The 20,016-nt window shown below is 39.9% G+C and overlaps 5 protein-coding genes, 1 non-coding gene and 1 pseudogene across 7 annotated transcripts; all 7 read left to right on the plus strand.

Moving 5' to 3' along the window:
* The first annotated feature begins 79 nt into the window (after nucleotides 1–79).
* Nucleotides 80–2,592, plus strand: LOC108843928 (uncharacterized). The gene is made up of 2 exons (XM_057005272.1): nucleotides 80–229; nucleotides 532–2,592. The coding sequence occupies exon 2, from the start codon at nucleotides 568–570 to the stop codon at nucleotides 2,371–2,373; it is 1,806 nt and encodes a 601-aa protein (XP_056861252.1). The 5' UTR covers nucleotides 80–229; nucleotides 532–567; the 3' UTR covers nucleotides 2,374–2,592.
* Nucleotides 2,593–3,196: 604 nt separating this feature from the next.
* LOC108843927 (uncharacterized) lies at nucleotides 3,197–6,417 on the plus strand. 2 transcript variants are annotated; one of them, XR_008943430.1, is made up of 2 exons: nucleotides 3,197–5,533; nucleotides 6,304–6,417. XR_008943430.1 is itself a non-coding variant. In XM_018617088.2 (1 exon), the coding sequence occupies exon 1, from the start codon at nucleotides 3,197–3,199 to the stop codon at nucleotides 5,450–5,452; it is 2,256 nt and encodes a 751-aa protein (XP_018472590.2). In that variant the 3' UTR covers nucleotides 5,453–5,794. The 2 variants fall into 2 exon arrangements, 1 of the variants encoding a protein (XP_018472590.2); XM_018617088.2 differs by lacking the exon at nucleotides 6,304–6,417 and having other exon boundaries at nucleotides 3,197–5,794.
* A 649-nt stretch (nucleotides 6,418–7,066) lies between these two features.
* On the plus strand, nucleotides 7,067–9,172 carry LOC130509381 (uncharacterized; annotated as a pseudogene).
* A 468-nt stretch (nucleotides 9,173–9,640) lies between these two features.
* On the plus strand, nucleotides 9,641–11,877 carry LOC108846103 (uncharacterized). Its single transcript, XM_018619312.2, has 2 exons — nucleotides 9,641–9,761; nucleotides 10,011–11,877. Exon 2 carries the CDS (start codon nucleotides 10,042–10,044, stop codon nucleotides 11,629–11,631), a length of 1,590 nt encoding a protein of 529 aa, XP_018474814.2. The 5' UTR covers nucleotides 9,641–9,761; nucleotides 10,011–10,041; the 3' UTR covers nucleotides 11,632–11,877.
* Nucleotides 11,878–13,062: 1,185 nt separating this feature from the next.
* LOC130509382 (uncharacterized) lies at nucleotides 13,063–15,350 on the plus strand. Its single transcript, XM_057005274.1, has 2 exons — nucleotides 13,063–13,188; nucleotides 13,506–15,350. The coding sequence occupies exon 2, from the start codon at nucleotides 13,539–13,541 to the stop codon at nucleotides 15,141–15,143; it is 1,605 nt and encodes a 534-aa protein (XP_056861254.1). The 5' UTR covers nucleotides 13,063–13,188; nucleotides 13,506–13,538; the 3' UTR covers nucleotides 15,144–15,350.
* A 1,947-nt stretch (nucleotides 15,351–17,297) lies between these two features.
* LOC108834314 (uncharacterized) lies at nucleotides 17,298–19,716 on the plus strand. Its single transcript, XM_057005273.1, has 2 exons — nucleotides 17,298–17,401; nucleotides 17,825–19,716. Exon 2 carries the CDS (start codon nucleotides 17,872–17,874, stop codon nucleotides 19,528–19,530), a length of 1,659 nt encoding a protein of 552 aa, XP_056861253.1. The 5' UTR covers nucleotides 17,298–17,401; nucleotides 17,825–17,871; the 3' UTR covers nucleotides 19,531–19,716.
* A 135-nt stretch (nucleotides 19,717–19,851) lies between these two features.
* On the plus strand, nucleotides 19,852–19,923 carry TRNAP-UGG (transfer RNA proline (anticodon UGG)). Its single transcript has one exon. It is a non-coding gene; the product is annotated as a tRNA-Pro (tRNA).
* Nucleotides 19,924–20,016: the final 93 nt, after the last annotated feature.

Consider the following 20,016-nt stretch of genomic DNA (forward strand, 5'->3'; position numbering starts at 1 on the left):
TTAATCCTCCTTCTCTATGAGATATTTCCCGCCGAAATGAATTGGGTAAAGGGCTTTTTTACCCGCCGTGAAAAAAAGGGGAAAGCGGAAAACCGAGTAGCGCAAAACTGTAAACAGGGAGTGAAATTTAGTGAACAAAAAAAAAAAAGAGAGTGAAATTATTCGTTCTCCTCCGAAGACGACGGAACACTTCGTCACAATTCTCTCCGGAATCGGCCTCGTAGACAGTGTGAGCTTCTTAATCACCTTTCTCCTTCCTTATCCGGCGAAACTCACCGCCGATATATTCGATTTAGTCTCTGTTGTTGCTTAATCCTGATTGAATATTATTTAGTATATTATTATACTTTTCTGGATTATATTTATATCGCTTTATATGGTTCTCTTAGCATTGGGTATTATATTACTCTCTATATCATAATACATTGCTAGAGTTTAGGGGTTTACAAAATTTTCAGTTGTTTACTTCTTCTTGTCTTGTCTTTAAAGTTTTACTCTTTTTATTTACGCTGTTTGTTTCATTGTTGCTAGTGAAAAGGATTGAACTTTATCAAGTAGAAAATCACAATGGAGGAGCCACTCAAGGCTAAAACTGTCGTGGAAAAGACTAATCTTGCTGGTGCTCCAGAGCTTGATCCTTGTGGTGTCGAACAGGATCCACGTCACCACGGTGAGAAGAGAAAGAGGGAAGGATTGGTGAGTGGAGAAAGAGAAGCTGAAGAATTTATTTTAGTTGGTGACACCAAGGCTATAAAAAAAATTGGTGGTTTTGATGGAGGAGAGCAGTCTCAGTCTCAGAGGTCTTTGTTTAGCAAGCGACAGGCTTTCGAGGAGGGGCAAAGCAACACGAATCTTAAAGGGTCTTTAGTAAAGCAAGAGTCAGGAGGAGAAGAACCAGTGAGAGCAAAGCAGGAGTCAACTTTTAATGACTTTGATAAGCTTAGGGAAGTAGGAAACTTTGCAGTTGGTCAGACATGGGCTCTTTATGATGATAAAGTTGATGGGATGCCTAGACTGTACGCTCAGATCACAAAAGTCTCAGCTCCCGGTTTCTGTCTTAGCGTCACATGGCTTGACCCTGATCCAGATGACAAGGAAGAATCACAGAGCTATGAAAAGGACTTGCCTGTTGCTGTTGGTTGGTTCAAACTCGGCAAAAGCGAGGATATTAAAGATCACACAAGGTTCTCTCATCTGGTTCATTGCAATGGCGAAGGAAGTAGTAGGTTCAGTGTTTACCCCAGAGGAGGAGAGACATGGGCTATCTTCAAGGGACGCCGCAAGCGTGACTCCTCCTGGAGCTATAGGGACATTGACTGGTCAGCTGATCCCGGTTCTCACCGCAAATATAACTATCAATTTGTCGAAATCGTGTCAGAAGAAGATGCTGACACATCTGCTGATGCACCTGTTGGATTCCTGCATAAAGCTAAAGGCTTTTCAAGCGTGTTCTGTCGCTTTGCTGAGGAAGTAGTTAAATCCTACATTCATAATGGCTATGAAGAACAATTCTCCCACCGTGTTCCATCGTTTAAGACGACTGGAATAGAAGCAGAAGGTGTGCCTCGACGAGGTGCTTATGAGCTGGATCCTGCAGCATTACCAGTAAACATCAAGGAGATTGACGTCCCTTTGCATCTACTAGAAGAGCCCACAGTGCCAAACTCTGAGGAGGAGGATAAGACACATTCTCAATGTGTTTACTTTGCTAGTAAAGGGATAACTTTTCAAACAGGCCAAGTCTGGTCCTTCTGCAGCGGTGGTGACGATAACTTTCCCCGGTACTACGGCAAGATTCAGAAGATCACTTTTGTTCAGGCTTTCGAGCAGGATCCTGTTGTTAAACTGCACATAGGTCGGCTAAAGGCTAGACCGATCAAAGGCGTCACCCAGTGGATTGACAAGGAGATGCCCATCGGTTGTGGGAATTTCCGGGCGAGAAAAGTTCTCGAGATATTCACCGATCTTGATGTGTTCTCACGTCTGGTAAGCCAAGACTCCTCCTCTGGAGATGGGGATGATTACAGCATCATGCCTAAGACTGGTGATGTCTGGGCGATATACAGAAACTGGAGTAATGGCATCGAAGTCGCTGATCTGTGTTCCCAGAGTTATGATCTTGTGGAAGTTCTTGATGATAAAATGGACTACAAGGTGCTGCTGCTGGCTCCTGATGGTGGATTTAACTCAGTTGATTCTAAGGGTTTTGGTTCGGTGTATGTGGCTGCTACTGAGCATTGGATGGATGGCGCAGACGTGAGATTCACAGTTCCGAAATGCGAACTGCTTAGATTCTCGCATCGAGTTCCTACTTCGAAAGTAACTAAGGATATGCATGGAGTTTTGCAAGAAGTCTATGAACCTATTATTTGAGAGGTATTGCGGTTGATTCTCTGACTTCTAGAGCTGAAACAACTCAGTGAACTTTCTTGATTCATTTTTAACTCTCATCTATAAAGTATGGAGTATCTCTGTAGTTTGGTCTGGAACTGTGTGTTTTGTGGTGAAGTAATTCTTACGGTGGCCTTTTAGGTGTGGTTTCAAACAAGACTAGAGACATTTTAAGTTCAAAAACTTTTTTGCAAACTCAAACTCAATTTTGTGAACACAAACTAAGTAATGTTAATTATTGTAATATTTAAAGTTAAATAAAAAAAAACATCACACCAACATTCTCTTCTTCTTTTAATCCTCCTTAAACCTGACACAATTATTCTGTAATCAGAAAATTCATATACATATGATTCTTTTTTGACATCTCTTTACGTTTATCATATTTTAATTTTGTTTCCCGCCATTGTAACTGAGACTTTTCCCGCTCTAATAGGAGATATTTTTAGTTACACTTTATCACACGTGTACGCGACGAGTAGTCTCACTTGTTGTTTCCCCTCCGGCAAAACTCTCTGCCACTTACGACCTCTGTTTGCTATTGCTTCCGCTGTTTGTTGCCTGAATCGGTTAGTACTTAGTAGATAGATTGTATTTAAATGTCTTGTCTTTTTTTTCTTTGTGTGTCCTCTATCATCCTGCACATGTGCCCTAGTGTTAATCTAGGGTTTTAGAACCTAAGCAATACTTTGGATTCTCTACTTTAAAGACGCAGGCTTTAGGGTTATTTCTCATCTGATGGCCATAAATAATATGTATCTTACTTCTACAGGAGGAACCTAATTGTCTTGTGGTGTCTTAGAAGATGGATATCACCATTAATGGCGTTACAGAGACATGGATTAAAGAGACTTCCTCCGACCAAACTCCTCCTTCCACTGGCAGCATTCCAAAGTTTTGGACCAAGTGTCACTACTGCACTGTGTGGTACAGATTGCATATATGCTTTGTCCGCATAACGAACACATGTCGATCTTGCAACAAGGAGTTCTTCGCGCACGAGTTACCTCGTCAAGGTCTTTTACCAGGGAAAAACTCATCTAAGGACATTATGCATAAAAGGGCACTGATGATTAAAAGGCTCCTTGAGATACACAAGAAACATCCAGTTGCATCCAACTCACGTCCAAGCTTTTGGACTACGTGTAGACACTGTGGGTATAGAGAGCGTTTTCTTAAAGTGTATAAGGACAAATGGTTCGTTTGTGCCAAGTGTCAGGAGGAAACCATTGCGATGGAAGTCCTTGCAAGGTCAGGCGAGGTGTTGTTCAACAAATTGTTCCATGAGTTAAAGTTCAGGAGTAAGAGTGAAGCTACCACACTTGTGTCCGGTAAGAAAAGCTCTCCTGGTTTGAGCTGTGATGTGAAGGTTGGTGAGAAGAGAAAGAGGGAAGAGGTTGCTGCTGCTGCTTTATCTCAAAATCACAGCAAGCTTGAAGGTGTTATTGATAAGGCTGTAGACAAAAACAGAAGAGGATTCAATGGCAATGGAGATGAAGGAAGGCGAGAAGCGTCAAACTATGGGAATGCTAAGGTGGATGACAACTTTAGTTTATGCGATTCAAGTTCAGGAGGTGATGTAGTACAACCAAAGATTGCTGAATGTGCTGATCTGAAGTTTAACGACTTTGATAAGCTGAGGGAAGAAGTCAACTTTGCAGTTGGCCAGGTCTGGTCTCTCTATGACACAACAGATAAGGTTCCTAGACAGTATGCTCTGATCAGAAAAGTTTCAGCTCCTTTTTGCCTTAGAATCACATATCTAGAGCCAGATCCTGATGATGAGAAACAGATCCAGTGGTTCGAACAAGACCTGCCTGTTTCTACTGGTCAATTCAGGCTTGGGAAAAACCAGAACACAAAAGACCGTTCACTATTCTCACATGTTACCCACTGCAACGAAGGCAGCAACTCTGGTCATTTTACTGTTTCCCCAAGGAAAGGAGAGACCTGGGCTCTATTCAAGAACTGGGATATTGACTGGTCTTCAGAGCCAGATTCTCACCGCAAATATGAGTATGAGTTTGTTGAGATTTTGTCAGATTACACTGATGGAGATGGTGTATCTGTTGCATTCTTGCATAAAGCAAAAGGCTTTGCGAGTGTCTTCTTCCGAATGGGAACTGGTGATGAGGCAGACACATTGCACATATTACCTCACAGTTTGTACCGATTCTCCTATAGGATCTCTTCCTTCAAACTGACTGGAATCGAAGGAAAAGGTGTGCCAAAGTCTGCTTATGAGCTGGACCAAGCTGCGTTACCAGAAAAAATTTCAGAGGTAGTCGTCCCTTCACATCTAGTAGCAAAGCCAGCCCCTCCAGAGCCTAGACCAGAAGAGCTCTGCTTTACTATAAACGGAAAGGTTTTTCAAACTGGCCAGATCTGGTCATACACCGGATGTTTTGATAACATGCCTAGGGACTACTGTAGGATCTATAAGATCAGTTTAACTCAAGCATTCGAGCAGGCTCCGGTTTACAAAATGCACGCGTTTCGATTTAAGGCTACACCTTTGCCTAAGGATATCATCCCTTGGGAGGAGAAGAAATATGGGGACAAGAAAATGCCTGTTGGTTTGGGAACTTACTTGTTAACTCAAGGTTCCGTAGCGCTCACTCCTGATCGTCTCTCACATCTGATAGTGCCTGGTACCTCCTCCAAGGATAGAAATGAATATACTATTCTTCCCAAGACTGGTGAAGTGTGGGCGATATACAGATTCTGGACTCCTTACCTTAGTGCCGATGAAATGGAGAAAAACTACGTGGACTATGGCATTGTCGAGGTTCTTGATGACGCCTCGGACTATAAGGTTTTGGCGTTGGAGCCTGCGTTGCAGTTTAGTGAAGATGGAAGGCAAAAGACAGTGTTTAGAGCGGCTGAGAGCAAGCCACTTGATTTTGATGATGACGATGGGACGGGAGTGATATATACAATCCCAAAGTCAAAAATGCTGAGATTCTCTCATCAGATTGCTGCTTCACGGGTAACCAAGGAGATAGATGGAGAGTTGAAAGAACTTTTTGAACTTGATTCTACAGCAGTGCCTGTATTGTGAGTTTTCAAGAGCATTGAGCAACGGGTGTCAGAGAAGAATGCGTCCCTTTTGTTAGCTTTTTGGTTCATTCTGACTCTCAAGGTTTGTTGTTCTTGCTGAAAGAGTTTATCCATGGTTTATGTATGTTTTTCTTTTGTTGGTTCAAGTCTATGGAAAGTCATGAATCCTGAGATGGTTTGTTGGAAAAGAGCAGTTGTTTAGATTAGACTGAGAAACTTACTGAACTCTCTCCATGTTTAGTTACTAGTCACTTAGTTCAATTGTGGTCTCTGTTCAGTGTTTATCAACCTCTCCTTGCGTATATATCTGCTATGAGCTGAAGTAATCTCAACATTGCCTGTGTCTTCTGTGAGTTCTCTCCTTTACTATTGTTTAAAAGTAATTATCAAAGAATTGTCAAATTTACTACAAAAGATCCCACCAAAAAAAGCTGAAAAAAAAAAAAAAATGACTCAGATATCTGAAACACAAACTAAAATCATAAAATGATAAATACAGTACAATAACGTCTTTTAAAAAATAATAATAATAATGAAAAAAATATATTCCCGCCATTGCTGACTAGATTTTTCCCGCCAAAAAGGAGAAGATTTAGTTAATTTAGTTGCAGCCTCACTTTTTTTCGGCAAAAGTCTCCGCCACTTACGACTGCTTCTTGCTCTTGCTCTTGCTCCCGCTGTTGTCTGAATCGGTTAGTAGACTGTATTCAAATATCTTGTCTCTGGTTTTGTTAATGCACGCACGCTTGGTTTAGACGTTAGAGCTCTTATTGCTTAGTTCTGATTCTATATGCTGCTAATTTGCTAGATCCTTATATGATTGCCATAAAATGTAGCGTATTCTTCTTGCAGGATCCAAAAGAGAAGGAAATTATTTGATTCTCTGATTGATATCACCATCATGAACGAGCTTCACAGAGAGAAAGAAGCTCCGGAGACTTCCACTACAGCTCAATCCAGTGACCGTACAATGGTTTGGACTATATGTCCGTTCTGTAGCGTCAGGTACAAATCCTACATAAGCCTTCTCAACAAACCCACACGATGTCATTCTTGCTACTTGAAGTTCCTTGCGAGCGAATCTCTTGTTAAAGGCACCATCACAGGGATTTAGCAAGTCAGACAAGTTTTTCTACCGCGGAGAAAAGTGTGTCGACTCAAAACCATGTTGGTAGGAGATGTTTGGTTGCACCGGCACCCAAGAGCCAGGTTCAGCCGCAAAAAGCTCAGCCTCAGACCCCACCATCCAGTCTCGGTCCAAGATTTTGTGCTATGTGTCCATTTTGTAAGCTCAAGTATCGTTTTCCGATCAAATGACCAACAAATGGTTCGTTTGTAAGTGCAAGAAGAAGTTCAAGACGGTTGAAGTGAATACTTCCTCCTCCCTCCAACAGAAGACAGCCACTAGTGAGAATCAAGCCACGCAGTCTCTGGGAAGGAAAGCTCTCATGGTTTGAGCTGTGCTGTGAAGGTTGGTGAGAAGAGACAGAGGAACAACGAGTCTGGGGAAGGTTACAATTCTGGAAACCGCAGTGCTCTACATAACAACAAAAGAGTTACCAGTGATAGTGGAAAGCAAGTCCACGTGGTTGATCGTTCTACTACTGAAGACCCAATGTCAAATGCCATAAATCTGAATCAAAAGATGGAGAAGAATCAAGATGCTCAAGTGGGAGCAGCTGTGGTGAACTTTGAAGATCTTGAGGTGGATAAAAACTCTGAAGATGTTTTTGACAATAACAGGAGAGGATTCAACGGTATTGGAGATGGAGGAAGGCAAGAAGAGTCAGGATGGGGGAAGCAACTCCATGAGGTTACCAGTGATAATGGAGATGCAAGAGAAGATTCTGAAAGCGGAAAGCAAGTCCATGTTGGTGATCCTTCTACTATTGAAGACCCAATGTCAAAAAATGCCATAAACCTGGATCAGCAGATGGATAGTAATCAAGATGCTCAAGTGGGAGCAAGTGTGGTGAACTCTGGAGATCTTGATGTGGATAAAAACTCTGAAGATGTTGTTGACAAGGCTGTAGACAAAAACCTTGTGACCAGGTTCAGGAGATGCTGTAAAGACTTCTGAATGTTCTGATCTGAAGTTCAACGACTTCAATAAACTGAGAGAAGATGCAAAATTTTCAGAATGCCAAGCCTGGGCCTCTATGATAAAGCAGATGGGATGCCTAGACACTATGCTTTGATCAGAAAAGTTTCAGCTCCTTCCTTTGGTCTTAGAATCACATACCTAGAACCGGAACCAGAAGATGAGAAAGAGATCCAGTGGTTTGAAGAAGACCTGCCTGTTTCCGTTGGTAACTTCAGGTTTGGGAAAAACCAGAACACTAAAGACCGTTCCATGTTCTCACATGTTATCTGTTGCCAAGGAAGCATCATGACTGGTAACTTCACAGTTTCACCGAGAAAGGAGAAACCTGGGCGTTATTCAAGAACTGGGATATCAACTGGTCTTCAGAGCCTGATTCTCACCGTAGTTACGAGTACGACATCGTTGAGATCTTGTCTAACACCACTGATGGAGGAGTATCTGTTGCAATCTTGCACAAAGCAAAAGGCTTTGCAAGCGTCTTCTTTCGAATGGATGCAGAGGTTATTCAGATTCCATCTCACAGTTTGTACCGTTTCTCACATAGCATCCGTTCCTTCAAAATGAAAAGAGTTGACGTCAAAGGTGTGCCGAAAGATGCTTACGAGCTGGACCAAGCTGCATTACCTAAAGCAGCAATAGAAGAGAGAGTCGTTCCTCCTCATCTATACGCAGACCCAAACCAGAAGCTCTTAGCTTTCCTAACAAGGGAAAGGTTTTCAAAACCGGCCAGATCTGGTCATTCTACAGTGGTGATGATACCTTGCCTCTCTACTACTGTAGGATTAATAAGATCACTCTTATACAAGCGTTTGAGGAGGAACCAGTGTTTAAACTACACGTGGGTCGGTTAAAGGCTAAGCCTTTCAGTGAGGAAGTGATACAGTGGGAGGACAAGAGAATGCCTGTTGGTTGTGGAACTTTCTTGGTGAGGAAGATTAACGATGTAATCACTGCAGATGATGTTTCACATCAGATAGTGCCTCAGACCTCCTTGGATGGAAGTGAATACACCATTCTCCCCAAGATTGGTGAAGTTTGGGCTATCTACAGATCCTGGACTTGCCAGAAAGAGTTCAAGGAGGTGGGTTGCTGTGACTATGACATTGTCGAAGTTCTTGATGATAACTTGGGGTACAAGGTTTTAGCATTGGAGCATGTGTTGTTGTCTTCCAATGAAGGTGAAGGGAAAAAGACACTCTTTAGACCAGCTGAGAGTAGGCATCTTGATTGTGACGATGAGGATGGGAGAGAAGTGATGATATTTACATTCCCAAAGTCGAAAATTCTCAGATTCTCGCATCAGATTCCTGCTTCTCGAGTAACCAAGGAGATACAAGGAGTTTTGAAAGAGCTTTTTGAAGTTGATTCTAGAGCATTACCTGCAAACGTGAGGAGGGGTGAAGATCATTGAGCTTTAAGGGTCATATAGGTTCCTTTTTGTTAAGCTTTTGGTACGTTTTGTCAAAAGGTTTGTTCTTGACTACTTGGTTTAAGATCTGAAACTCTTAAGCTAGCTTAATCATTCTACATGGTTTATGTATGTTTTTGTGGTTCAATTCTGTGAAGAATTATGTATAATGGGAAGGAATTAAGAGACTTGCTTTTGCTTGGTCAAAATTGTAAGTGATGGTTTTAGATTAAGATGAGAAATTTACTTAGCCAGCTCCTTGTTTTTTTCCTAGTCACTTGGTTCATAGGTACTTCTCCGTGTGTATTAAGTTTATTTCGAGATGAACTGGTCTTAGTCTCTGTTCCTAGTTCCTTCATGTAACTAAGCATGATTTTTTATTTTTTTGGGGACAAAAACTAAGCATGATTGTTAATAAGTATGTCAAACTGGAACTTCAATCCAACTCAACTATTATTAAAAAAAATTATCCTAATCGTCATTTAAAAAAAAATATTTTATTAATATAAAAAAATATATTTTATTAATAAAACTGAGGAAATTGACATGCCAAAGCTATATCCAAACCAAATTGAACCGGTCTATTTGGGTTATTTCCGGTTTTGAATCTCAACCTTAATCTCTGGGTTAACGAATTAGGGCTACCATAAATTAAACTATTTTCCCGCCAATGCTAGTGAAGAACTAAAGATGCTTTGCTATTTAAGTAGTGCGTCTCGTCTCTCTCCCCTTTCCGACAAAGTTTCCGCCGGCGACGACTGCGTTTTAGCTCGGTTGCTGGATAAACTGATCAAATCGGTTAGTCGACAGCACCTACAAACATTTGTTTTGTCTCTTGTTAATTCTCATTTGTTGTCACATCCGAGATTAGGGTTATTGCTCAATTTAGGGTTTCCATAGATGCTTTACATTTTAGGGTCTTATTAGTTGTTATTACTTGATTCTGGTTTTGATTTGCTTTAGATATTGCTATACTTGTGTGTTACGCGCTTGAAAGTTCAGACCTTTGCTTACCAGTGTTAAAATATAGTACTGTATCTTCCGCAGGAACCCTAGACGAGGAAGAGTGCTTCTTAGAATGAAAGCTGTTTCAGAGAGTTTGATGAAAGGGACCGGTACTGTAGCATTTTATTCTGCTGAGAATGTTCACCCCCCTCGTCTGAGTTGTGCTGTGAGTGTTGGCGACAAGAGAAAGAGGAATGAGCATGGTGGCGGCTCAAACGATGACAGCAGTGCTGGTCCCAAGTTTAATGACTTTGAGAAGATGAGGAAAGAAGTGAACTTCTCGGTTGGGCAGACTTGGGCTCTTTATGATAATGAGGATGAGATGCCTAGGTGGTATGCCCGGATCCGAAAAGTTTCAGCTCCTTCCTTTGAGTTAAAGATCACACACTTAGAGCCAGATCCAGATGATGAGAGAGAGATCCAATGGTTTGAACAAGAGTTGCCTGTTTCTACTGGGCAGTTCAGGCTTGGGAAAAACCAGAACACAAAAGACTTTTCTATGTTCTCACATGTTATACACTGCAAGGAAGGAAGCAACACTGGTCATCTCACTGTTTCCCCCAGAAAAGGAGAGACTTGGGCACTATTCAAGAACTGGGATATTATTAAGTGGTCTTCGGAGCCAGATTCTCACCGCAGTTACGAGTATGACATTGTTGAGATCTTGTCTGATGATACCACTGATGGAGCTACTAGTGTATCTGTTGCATTCTTGCATAAAGCAAAAGGCTTTGCGAGTGTCTTCTTTCGAATGGGAACTGGTGATGCAGACACAACTCAGATTCTGCCTCAGAATACATACCAATTCTCCCACATGATCCCTTCCTTCAAACTGACAGGCTTTGAAGCAAAAGGTTTGCCAAAAGATGCTTATGAGCTGGACCAAGCTGCGTTACCTGCAACAGTCCAAGAGAAAACAGTCCCTTCCCATCTAATCCAAGACCCTAAACCAGAAGCTCTCTGCTTTCCGAGTAAGCATACAGGAAAGGTTTTTCAAACTGGTCAGTTCTGGGCATTTGGTGGAAGTTACGATGACACGCCGCGGTACTACGGTAGGATTCAGAAGATCACCGTAACTCAGACACTCGAGCAGACAGCAGAAACAAAGGTGCATGTATGTCGTTTAAAGGCTACTTCGTTCCCTGAGAATGTTATCAAGTGGAAAGACAAGAGCATGCCTGTTGGTTGTGGAACATTCTCGATGCTTAAAAACTGCTCAACACTCTATCCACGACACCTCACACATCAGATATTTCCTCAAACCTCCATGGATGGAAATGAATTCACCATTCTCCCCAAGGTTGGCCAACTGTGGGTGATTTACAGAATTTGGGCTCCTCACTTTGAAGTCGGAGCACTAGAGGAACACTGCTTGGACTTTGACATGGTCCAAGTTCTTGATGACGTCTTGGACTACAAGGTTTTAGCGTTGAAGCAAGTCTTGGTTGCTAGTGAGGAGAAAAACAAGTTCTTTAGAGCCGCTAAGAGTAGGCCATCTTATTGTTATGATGAGGATGGGCCAGGAGTGATATTTACAATCCCACAGTCGAAAATGCTCAGATTCTCTCATCCGATTCCTGCCTCCCGAGTAACCAAAGAGGTAGATGGAGAGATGATAGTGCTCTTTGAAGTTGATAAGGAAGCGTTACCTTATGGGTGGTGACCGTTGAGCAAAGGATGTGAGAGAACCGGGAAGGGTTCCTTTTTGTTAGATTTTTGGTGTCCTTTGCTGGAGATATGAAGACGCTTACACTTAAGACTTTTTCCTTTGTTGGTTTTAAATCTAACGGGAAATTATGTATTTAAGTATTTTGACAATGTAGGAAAATAATTTCTCCATGTGGTTGGTTGATGAAAAAGCTAGAATCTTTGGTTAGTTTCATACGTAAACTCTCACTTGTCAGTGACACTATCTTTGTTCGACCACTCGTGTGTTTAAAAGATAAAGCAGTTAAAGCACACAAGATTTACCCAGTTTCAAGTCTCAAATGAGAGTGCTAGTTGATCAGCAATCCACTAGAAAACTTGGATAAGCACAATTTGTTTGAACAAAAAGAAAAGAACATAATTTGTAAGTAATAAAGCTGCGTCTCTTCTCATAAACCTCTCTTAACCATAATGTCTCAGCTATGATCTCTTTATGTACAGCTATCACATATGCCTTGCTTCTCTCTCTCCTCTGTATGTACTCTGCTTTCACAGAGGAAGACAAAGTTAGCACCATTTTCTATGTCAATAGCTGAGACCTTCTCCTAGAGTAAATGTAAAAATGTAAAAACTTTTATACGGAAGTTTTTACTGTGACACAATTAATATATAAGAGATTTGGATTAATCCACTTTCTAGTACTTGGCATAAAACTGGAAACCATGATACATCCGGCTTGATTCCAGTAAATTAAAACATTTGAATGGCTCCAATTTTATGGGTCTTTTTATTTTTTTTTGTATATATATATTAATGTAATTATATAGAACATATCATACATGGAATAAGAGAAAAAATGATATAAAATTAGTTTAGAAAATTAGTATCAAATAAACTTCTAAGCCTGTCATATATTCATGATTTATATATACATAAGTAACAGAACTTATAATAAAACTAAAATAAATAAAATAATGTTATCACATTATATTGCTTTTTATTCTTCAATTATTTGAATCAATATTTTTATATTTATGTACATAGTTTCGATGTGAAAACTATCGATTAAATTTTTTATTTATTGAATTAGCTTTTTGAAATTTGAAAAACCGTATATTTAAAAAAAAACAATTGTCATTGTTGATCGATTCAGCAAAATTGTGAAAGAGAGAGAGAAGAGAGATAAACAAAGGGGTAATGTTAGATAGAAAACTTTGGCAATTTTCAAAATTCAAATCTTAAGGATTATATCTAATCAATTATTATATATTGAAAATAAGAAGCTGTTTTCAGTGCAAAATACAAAAAAAAAAAAAAACAGAATAATTTTTGCTTGGGCTTGTTGGGCTCATAATGATCGTTACCCATTTATACTCTTCTCTCTAAGATATTTTCCCGCCAAAATAAATTGGGAATAGAGCTTTTTACCGCCGTGAAATGTTGAGAGTGGGGGAAAAAGCTGTAAACGAAAGAGTGAGAGTGTGAGACTTTCGTTATCCTCCTCCAAAGACGACGGATCCTTCATCCTTCCCTCCCCCCCACAGAACTCTCCGACGTCGACCTCTTAAGCAGAGTGAGCTCCTTAAACGTTGTTCTTCTTCATCATCCGGCGAACCTTTCGTTTTAGTATACACTTTTCTCGATTGTATCCTTCGATTCGAAATTTCTTCCGATTTTGAAAATTTCAGCTGTTTACTTCTTGGCTTGTCTTTGTGAAACTTTTTCTCCTCGAATCTTCTCTACGGTTAGTATTGAATATATGCCGGGTGAATCAATTGCTTATAGTACCATTTTCGCATCCGATTTAGGGTTATTGCTAAAATCTAGGGTTCTAGGTGTCTTGAACATTATCTTATCAAGTATTAAAGTATATGCTGTTATCTTCCGCAGGAACCTTATAGGAGGAAGTCGTCTTCTTGTGTGATGAAAGGGACCGGTACTGCAGCATTTTATTCTGCTTCTTCTGCTGAGAATGTTTACTCCCCTCGTTTGAGTTGTGCTGTGAGTAGTGTTGGCGACAAGAGAAAGAGGAATGAGCATGGTGGCGGCTCAAACGATGACAGCAGTGCTGGTCTCAAGTTTAACGACTTTGAGAAGCTGAGGAAAGAAGTGAACTTTACGGTTGGGCAGACTTGGGCTCTTTATGATAAAATGGATGGGATGCCTAGCTTGTATGCCCGAATCCGAAAAGTTTCAGCTCCTTCCTTTGGGTTGAGGATCACACACTTAGAGCCGGATCCGGATGATGAGAGAGAGATACTATGGTTTGAACAAGACTTGCCTGTCTCTGCTGGGCAGTTCAGGCTTGGGAAGAACGAGAACACAGGAGATCGTTCTATGTTCTCACATGTTGTTCACTGCAAGGAAGGAAGCAACAGTGGTCATATCACTGTTTCCCCGAGAAAAGGAGAGACCTGGGCGCTATTCAAGAACTGGGATATCAACTGGTCTTCAGAGCCTGATTCTCACCGCAAATATGAGTATGAGATTGTCGAGATTTTGTCTGATTACGCTGATGGAACTGGTGTGTCTGTTGCGTTCTTGCATAAAGCAAAAGGCTTTGCAAGTGTCTTCTTTCGAATGGGAACTGGTGGTGATGCAGACACATTTCGAATGGGAACTGGTGATGAGGCAGACACATCTCAGATTCTTCCTCAGGATATATATCGATTCTCCCACATGATCCCTTCCTTCAAAATGACAGGCTTTGAATCAAAACGCTTACCAAAAGATGCTTATGAGCTGGACCCAGCTGCGTTACCTAAAACAATCGAAGAGAAGACCGTCCCTCCCCATCTAATCCCAACGCCTAAACCAGAAGCGCTCTGCTTTCCGTGTAAGTATACGGGAAACGTTTTTCAAACAGGCCAGTTCTGGGCATTTAGTTCACATTACGATTACATGCCTCGGTCCTACTGTAGGATTCAGAAGATCACCGTAACTCAGGCATTCGAGCAGAAACCAGAAGTGAAGATGCACGTATGTCGTCTAAAACCTACTCCATTCCCTGAGGGTTTCATCAGGTGGCAGGACAAGAGCATGCCTGTTGGTTGTGGAACTTTCTCGCTGCCTAAAACTTGCTCAATATTCGTTCCAGGACACGTCTCACATCAGGTATTTCCTCAACCCTCCAGGGATGGGAATGAGTTCACCATTCTGCCCAGGATTGGCCAAGTGTGGTTGATTTACAGATCATGGTTTCCTGACTATGACGTCGAAGCATTGGAAGGAAAGTGCTTGGACTATGAAGTCGTTCAAGTTCTTGATGACGCCTTGAACTATAAGGTTTTAGCGTTAACGCCTGTGGATGAAGAGAGTAATAAATTCTTCAGAGCAGCTAAGAGTAGGCCCTCTTATCGTTATGAGGAGGATGGGACAGGTGTGGTATTTACAATCCCACAGTCGAAAATTCTCAGATTCTCTCATCAGATTCCTGCTTCCCGTGTAACCAAAGAGGTCGATGGAGAGATGGAAGTGCTATTTGAAGTTGATGATAGCGCTATACCTAGTTTTTGTTGTGACCTTTGAGGAAAGGACGTGAGGGAATCATTCCTTTTTGTTAGCTTTTGGTGCCCTTGGTCGGAGATTTAAAGACTCCTAAACTTACTTTAGGCTTTTCTCCATGGTTTCTATGTTGTTGGTTTCAAATCTACCTGAAAGCTTGACAATGTAAGAAAAGACTTGCTCCATGTGGTTTAAGATAAGAATGAAAAGTTTTATTAGCATTGAAAATTGCAGCAAGTGTATGTCCAAGTTAAATTAGTTTGTTTAGCATGTCTAAATTTGTTACTTAATTAATGCTTTTGTTAACATAATCAGTAAAGGCGTTTGGTCTAGTCGTATGATTCTCGTTCCGCCCCAACTTTTTTAACGGCCGTAACTTTTTAATGAACTTATAACAATTCTCTATTATATCGTATCATTCAAGTTCAAAAACCCTAAAAGTTGAGAGGGAGACGATTACTGGATAGATCGAATAACAGGGAACTCGACAAAACTCAAGAAGCTCGTTCTACGTTTGAAGCAGTCTTCTACTGGAGAGAAACACAAGCCCGGTGTCTTGGAACAACTCATTGACTCTCCAAGACGCTCTAGTTGGTGTCAGTTTGAAATTCTTCCACTGGTTCCAACTCCGAATCCATAGCCTGAGGAGGATGTTTATGTAAAATCCAGTAGGTTCTTCTAAAGCTGGATTTTAAATAAGTGTGCAAACATATGTAAAAGTATTTGCTTAAGACTACATTTGGTTTGGTTGAATGATTTTGAGTATCTTTATATCATCCACTGGTTTTGATTATAAGCCATATTTGATATGTAGTTACTTCCAAGACTATGCATTTATATCATGCATTGGCTTAGAATAGGTTACTATTTCCAACGCTAATATCATGCTCTGGTTTGATAATAAACCATTTGATAACGACATAGAATCTATGCGTGTGTTCTACGTCACTTAAGAGCTTGACTCTACAACTTGTTGAGTTCGCCGTCGTAGCTGCGATCAAAACTAAGTGCTTTGGCAATGGTTAGTATTCAATGTGGACGTTGACTGGACTGATAATGTCTACGTCTGAGGCTAGTGATTCTTTTTTTTCTTTTTGCTATTTTTGGTGCCTTTTTGGTTAAGAATCCTAAGACTTTTTTGTACAATGTTTTTTCTTATCTATGATGCAAAATTTATAAATATTATTATTTTATATAAATAAATTTTTCAATTTTCAGTTTTTATAGTTTAATTTTAGCTATTATAAAAATAAAACCATAATGTAATCATTTTTAGTTTGATTTATTCAAGTCAACTCTATTTTTTTATTTAAATTTAATAAAAATAATTAAAATCTCATAAATTTATTTTGTTCATAATATACTTTATTTAGTTACTTTTATTTTAAATATGTGTATATGTAAAAATAAGATTCATAAATTGATTTAAAGTATTTATATTCGTAATTATTATTTGTATATTTAAATATATTATTTTGATAGATATAGAAAGTTATTAGGTAAAATATTACAAAATGAATATTTAAAAAGAAATAGTATTTTTGATATAAATTTATTAGTTATTACTATATATGAAATTTTGCCAAAAAAATAAATCTGTATATAGAAAGTTATTACCTTATTTAATAAAACTTACCAAAAATATAAATCTTAATATAAGAAATTTTACATGTCACATTTACATTAATGCAATATCATATTTATTTTAAGCTATATCATTATTTTTTGTTTAGAGTCAATGTAATGATTGCATATGCACAAATTATTTCTCAAATAATGATTTAAATCAAGTAATAAAATTACCAGTAATCCATATTTGAAAAAATATAGGATCCATCTATACTACGATTTTGTAGAGTTTTATCATTTAATAGTTGTTTTTGTCTAAAAAAATCATTTAATAGTTGCTATTAACGGTATAAAACAAAATAAATAAATATATTTACCATAGTAATAGAGTTAGTACATAAACAAAATTGATAAAAACATAGTAATAAAGGAAAATGTTAAGAGAGAACATTTTGTAAATGAATCAACGGAAAAAAAGGAGGCTGTTTTTAGTGTTAAAAGGTTGGGCTTGTTGGGCTCATACTGATCCTTAGCCCATTTTCACTCTTCTCTGAGATATTTTCCCGCCAAAATGAATTGGGAATTAGGGCTCTTTTCAGTGCCAAGAAATGTTGAGTGTAAAAAGAGTGAGACTTTCATTCATTATCCTCCACCAAAGGAAAGACGACGGAACCTTGCCCACAGTACTCTCCGACGTCGACCACCTAAACAGAGTGAGCTCCTTAAACGTCCTTCTTCTTCATCATCCGGCGAATCTTTCGTTTTAGTATACTTTCATAGATTGTATCTTCGAATTTTCTTGCGATTTTGAAAAATTTCAGCTGTTTACTTTCTTCTTGTCTTGTCTTTCTGAAACTCTAATCTTCTCTAAATTGAATATTGAATACTTTCCTGAGGAATCAATTGCTTATAGTAACATTTTCCCATCCGAATTTAGGGTTTTTGGAGTTGTCGCTCTCTTTACCCTTCTAAATCGTCAGATTTTGTTTTCCATAGATGCTTTATGCTTATTATGGTTTGTGATGCTCTACACTTGTGTTAGTCGCTTGGAAAAATACTTCTAGCCCCTTTTGATTTAGGGGAGCTTGAACATTATCTGATCATTGTTAAAAGTATATATACTGTATTTTCCGCAGGAGGAGTAAGTCGTCTTCTTGAGTGCTTACACTTTCTTTGCTTGAAGATGGATGTCACTTCGAACGAGATTCTTAAAAGGGAAGCTGTTTCAGAGACTTTGACAAAAGGGACCGGCACTGCAGCTTATTATATTGCTTCTGTTGAAAATGCTCACTCCCCTCGTTTGAGTTGTGCTGTGAGTGTTGGCGACAAGAGGAAGAGGAATGAGCATGGTGGCGGCTCAAACGATGACAGCAGTGCTGGTCTCAAGTTTAACGACTTTGAGAAGCTGCGGAAAGAAGTAAACTTTGCGGTTGGGCAGACTTGGGCTCTTTATGATAAAGTTGATGGGATGCCTAGGTTGTATGCCCGGATCCGGAAAGTTTCAGCTCCTTCCTTTGAGTTAAGGATCACGAACTTGGAGCCAGATCCAGATGATGAGAGAGATATACTATGGTTTGAGCAAGACTTGCCTGTGTCTGCTGGTCAATTTAGGCTTGGGAAGAATGAGAACATAAAAGACTGTTCGATGTTCTCACATGTTATACATTGCAAGGAAGGAAACAACAGTGGTCATATCACTGTTTCCCCGAGAAAAGGAGACACTTGGGCTCTGTTCAAGAACTGGGATATCAACTGGTCTTCACAACCTGATTCTCACCGCAGTTACGAGTATGAGATTGTCGAGATTTTGTCTGATTACGCTGATGGAACTGGTGTATCTGTTGCGTTCTTGCATAAAGCAAAAGGCTTTGCAAGTGTCTTCTTTCGAATGGGAACTGGTGGTCATGCAGACATGTTTCGAGTGCCAACTGGTGATGATGCAGACACATCTCAGATTCTTCCTCAGGATATATATCGATTCTCCCACATGATCCCTTCCTTCAAAATGACAGGCTTTGAAGCAAAAGGTTTACCAAAAGATGCTTATGAGCTGGACCCAGCTGCGTTACCTAAAACAATCGAAGAGAAGACCGTCCCTCCCCATCTAATCCCAAGACCTAAACCAGAAGCTCTCTGCTTTCCGAGTAAGAGTAAGGGGAAGGTTTTTCAAACTGGTCAGTTCTGGGCATTTAGTTCACATTACGATTACATGCCTCGGTCCTACTGTAGGATTCAGAAGATCACCGTAACTCAGGCATTCGAGCAGGAACCAGAAATAAAGATGCACGTATGTCGTCTAAAACCTACTCCATTCCCTGAGGGTTTCATCAGGTGGCTGGACAAGAGCATGCCTGTTGGTTGTGGAACTTTCTCGGTGCCTAAAACTTGCTCAATATTCACCCCAGGACACGTCTCACATCAGATATTTCCTCAACCCTCCAAGGATGGGACTGAATGTACCATTCTTCCCAAGATCGGCCAAGTGTGGGTGATTTACAGATCATGGTTTCATGACTATGATGTCAAAGCATTGGAAGGAAAGTACATGGACTATGAAGTCGTTGAAGTTCTTGATGACGGCTTGAACTATAAGGTTTTAGCGTTAACGCCTGTCGAGTTTCCTAATGAAGAAACAAATAGATTCTTCAGAGCGGCTAAGAGTAGGCCCTCTTATCGTCATGAGGTGGATGGGACAGGAGTGATATTTACAATCCCACAGTCGAAAATGATCAGATTCTCTCATCAGATTCCTGCTTCTCGTGTAACCAAAGAGATAGATGGAGAAATGGAAGTGCTTTTTGAAGTTGATAATAGCGCAGTGCCTTATCATTGTGACCTTTGAGCAAAGGATGTGAAGGAAGTATTCCTCATTGCTAGCTTTTTGGTGTTCTTGACTGGAGATATAAGACAGAGTTCAAACTTAGCCTTTTCTCCATGGCTGTTCTTTTGTTGTGTTCAAATCTTGTATTTCTGACAATGTAGTAACAAAAAAAAAAAAAAAGACTTCTCTATGTTGTGGTTTAGTCGTTCAGATGAGAATGAGAATTTATAAGCACTGAAAATTTCAGCAAGCCTAAAGATGCTGTTATTGAAAATCTGAAAGGGCTTATGTTTAAGCTTCAGCTTTGCGTTGTATTTAGTCTAGTGTTATATTTAACAGCAAGGGCGTTTGGTCTAGTGGTATGATTCTCGCTTTGGGTGCGAGAGGTCCCGAGTTCGATTCTCGGAACGCCCCTTTTTTTAACATATTCCACCCTAAAAACAACTATTTCATTCAAGTTGTACACCTTTTTTAGATATTTTACCCTAAAAACAACTCCGTATCTCG

Source organism: Raphanus sativus, chromosome 3 (genome assembly GCF_000801105.2).
Source record: "Raphanus sativus cultivar WK10039 chromosome 3, ASM80110v3, whole genome shotgun sequence".
Lineage (NCBI taxonomy): Eukaryota > Viridiplantae > Streptophyta > Magnoliopsida > Brassicales > Brassicaceae > Raphanus > Raphanus sativus.

Excerpts from the sequence above, each read along its gene's own strand:
- LOC108843928 (XM_057005272.1), top strand. The coding sequence starts at position 568 with ATGGAGGAGCCACTCAAGGCTAAAACTGTCGTGGAAAAGACTAATCTT.
- LOC108843927 (XM_018617088.2), top strand. The coding sequence starts at position 3,197 with ATGGATATCACCATTAATGGCGTTACAGAGACATGGATTAAAGAGACT.
- LOC108846103 (XM_018619312.2), top strand. The coding sequence starts at position 10,042 with ATGAAAGCTGTTTCAGAGAGTTTGATGAAAGGGACCGGTACTGTAGCA.
- LOC130509382 (XM_057005274.1), top strand. The coding sequence starts at position 13,539 with ATGAAAGGGACCGGTACTGCAGCATTTTATTCTGCTTCTTCTGCTGAG.
- LOC108834314 (XM_057005273.1), top strand. The coding sequence starts at position 17,872 with ATGGATGTCACTTCGAACGAGATTCTTAAAAGGGAAGCTGTTTCAGAG.